A 1689-nucleotide genomic window follows, 5' to 3' on the forward strand; every position below is an offset into this window, starting at 1 on the left:
ATAAAGCAAATCTGCAGGAACGGGCAGTTTTAGTAATGTGGTCTGAGAAAGTAAGCTGATCATCAATCATAACAATCATAACTCTGGCTGTTTTTGAAGGAGTTATGGTTGATGTGCATAACTGGATGGTGAAAGTGTGATGAGTGTGATGATTTGATGGAACCACAAGCAGTTCTGTCTTGGCAAGGTTGAGTTGAAGGTGATGGTCCGTCATCCAACAAGAAATGTCTGTTAGACAAGCTGAGATGCGAGCAGCTATCGTCGGATCATCAGGATGGAATGAGAGGTAGAGTTGAGTGTCATCAGCATAGCAGTGATATGAAAAGCCATGTTTCTGAATGACAGAACCTAGTGATGCCATGTAGACAGAGAAGAGAAGTGGTCCAAGGACTGAGCCCTGAGGCACCCCAGTAGTTAGATTTTGCAACTTGGACACCTCACCTCTCCAAGATACCTTGAAGGACCTATCTGAGAGGTAAGACTCAAACCACTGGCGTGCGGTTCCTGAGATGCCCTTTGCCAATAGGGTTGACAGGAGGATCTGGTGGTTAACCATGTCAAAATCAGCGGACAGATCCAGCAAGATAAGTATTGAATATTTGGAATCCGCTCTTGCCAATCTCAGGGCTTCAACAACAGAGAGCACGGCAGTCTCGGTCGAATGTCCACTTAAAAGTAGCATAATGACGTATGACACACAGAACGAGCTGTTCTTCCTGGTGAATAAAGTGTCATAAATGAGTGTGCAGTCATTATAAAATTCTGCTTTCACTCAGCATCTGTGAAGTGGAGCAACACGATATCCCATCAGTCCTTGTTTAAGACTCTCATCCACAGACGACTGGTTTTGGGTGCGAGAAGGGGCACTTTTACTGCTTTCTAAAGTAAGCAGCACTGCACAACAGTTCATGTGCTGGTCGTCGCCTAATTAGGACCCGAAGTAGATAAATATCAAGTGTGCTTTTTGAAACAGTATGCAACAAAAGCGGGAAACTCTGTATATTCATGCAGTGTGCGCATGTCAAAAGATTAAATCCGATCAGAAGCTTGTGACATACAAACGCGCAATATCAACCCGGTCACTTTATTTAGAGTTCATGTAAACACTATGCTCGGATTCTTCAATCAGAATGAATAAATTCCAATGGAAGCAAAAAAGTGTCCATGTAAACGTAGCTATTGCGGTTTCAGCAGAGTATTTTCGGCTGCATTGTGTCATGTATGCTGTACCTAAAGGGTGTGTTGGAGGGCTCAAACAGGGCTTTGTGCCGCAGCAGCGCCGGACCCGACGACACGCTCTCCTCCAGCAGCTGAGTGCAGATGAACTTCGACGGAGGACCTCCAAAAATCTCCAGCCTCTTGAGCAGCAACTGCTCCCAGCGCTGGAGTGTCTTGAGAGCGGCGTGACAGAGCGGCGAGCACACGGGCAGATCTGACACACACACACACACGTTACACTCTAGGCAAGGGAAGGCAAATTTATTTACATAGCACATTTCATACACAATGGTAATTCAAAGTGCTTTACATATAAAAGGAATTAAAGTAATCATGAAAACTAATCACAACAATAAAAACAAGGAATTTTAAAACTTTTAAAATGATTTAAAAATTGATTAAAACAGTTAAGAATACAAAATGATTATACATGAATAAAATACAGTGCAATCAGTTCGGACATAGCACATT

General features: G+C 43.2%; 1 protein-coding gene across 1 annotated transcript in view; it reads right to left on the reverse strand.

Annotated features, from left to right (window-relative positions):
* Positions 1-1689, reverse strand: part of LOC107663590 (dmX-like protein 1) — a 64558-nt gene that overhangs the window by 4415 nt on the left and 58454 nt on the right. The window contains exon 37 of the mRNA XM_016453821.1: positions 1231-1432. Coding sequence (XP_016309307.1) covers positions 1231-1432 — 202 coding nt within the window. The remainder of the gene's footprint in view (positions 1-1230; positions 1433-1689) is intronic.

The sequence above is a fragment of the Sinocyclocheilus anshuiensis genome, unplaced genomic scaffold (assembly GCF_001515605.1).
Source record: "Sinocyclocheilus anshuiensis isolate Anshui unplaced genomic scaffold, SAMN03320099.WGS_v1.1 scaffold2586, whole genome shotgun sequence".
In the NCBI taxonomy this organism is placed as follows: domain Eukaryota; kingdom Metazoa; phylum Chordata; class Actinopteri; order Cypriniformes; family Cyprinidae; genus Sinocyclocheilus; species Sinocyclocheilus anshuiensis.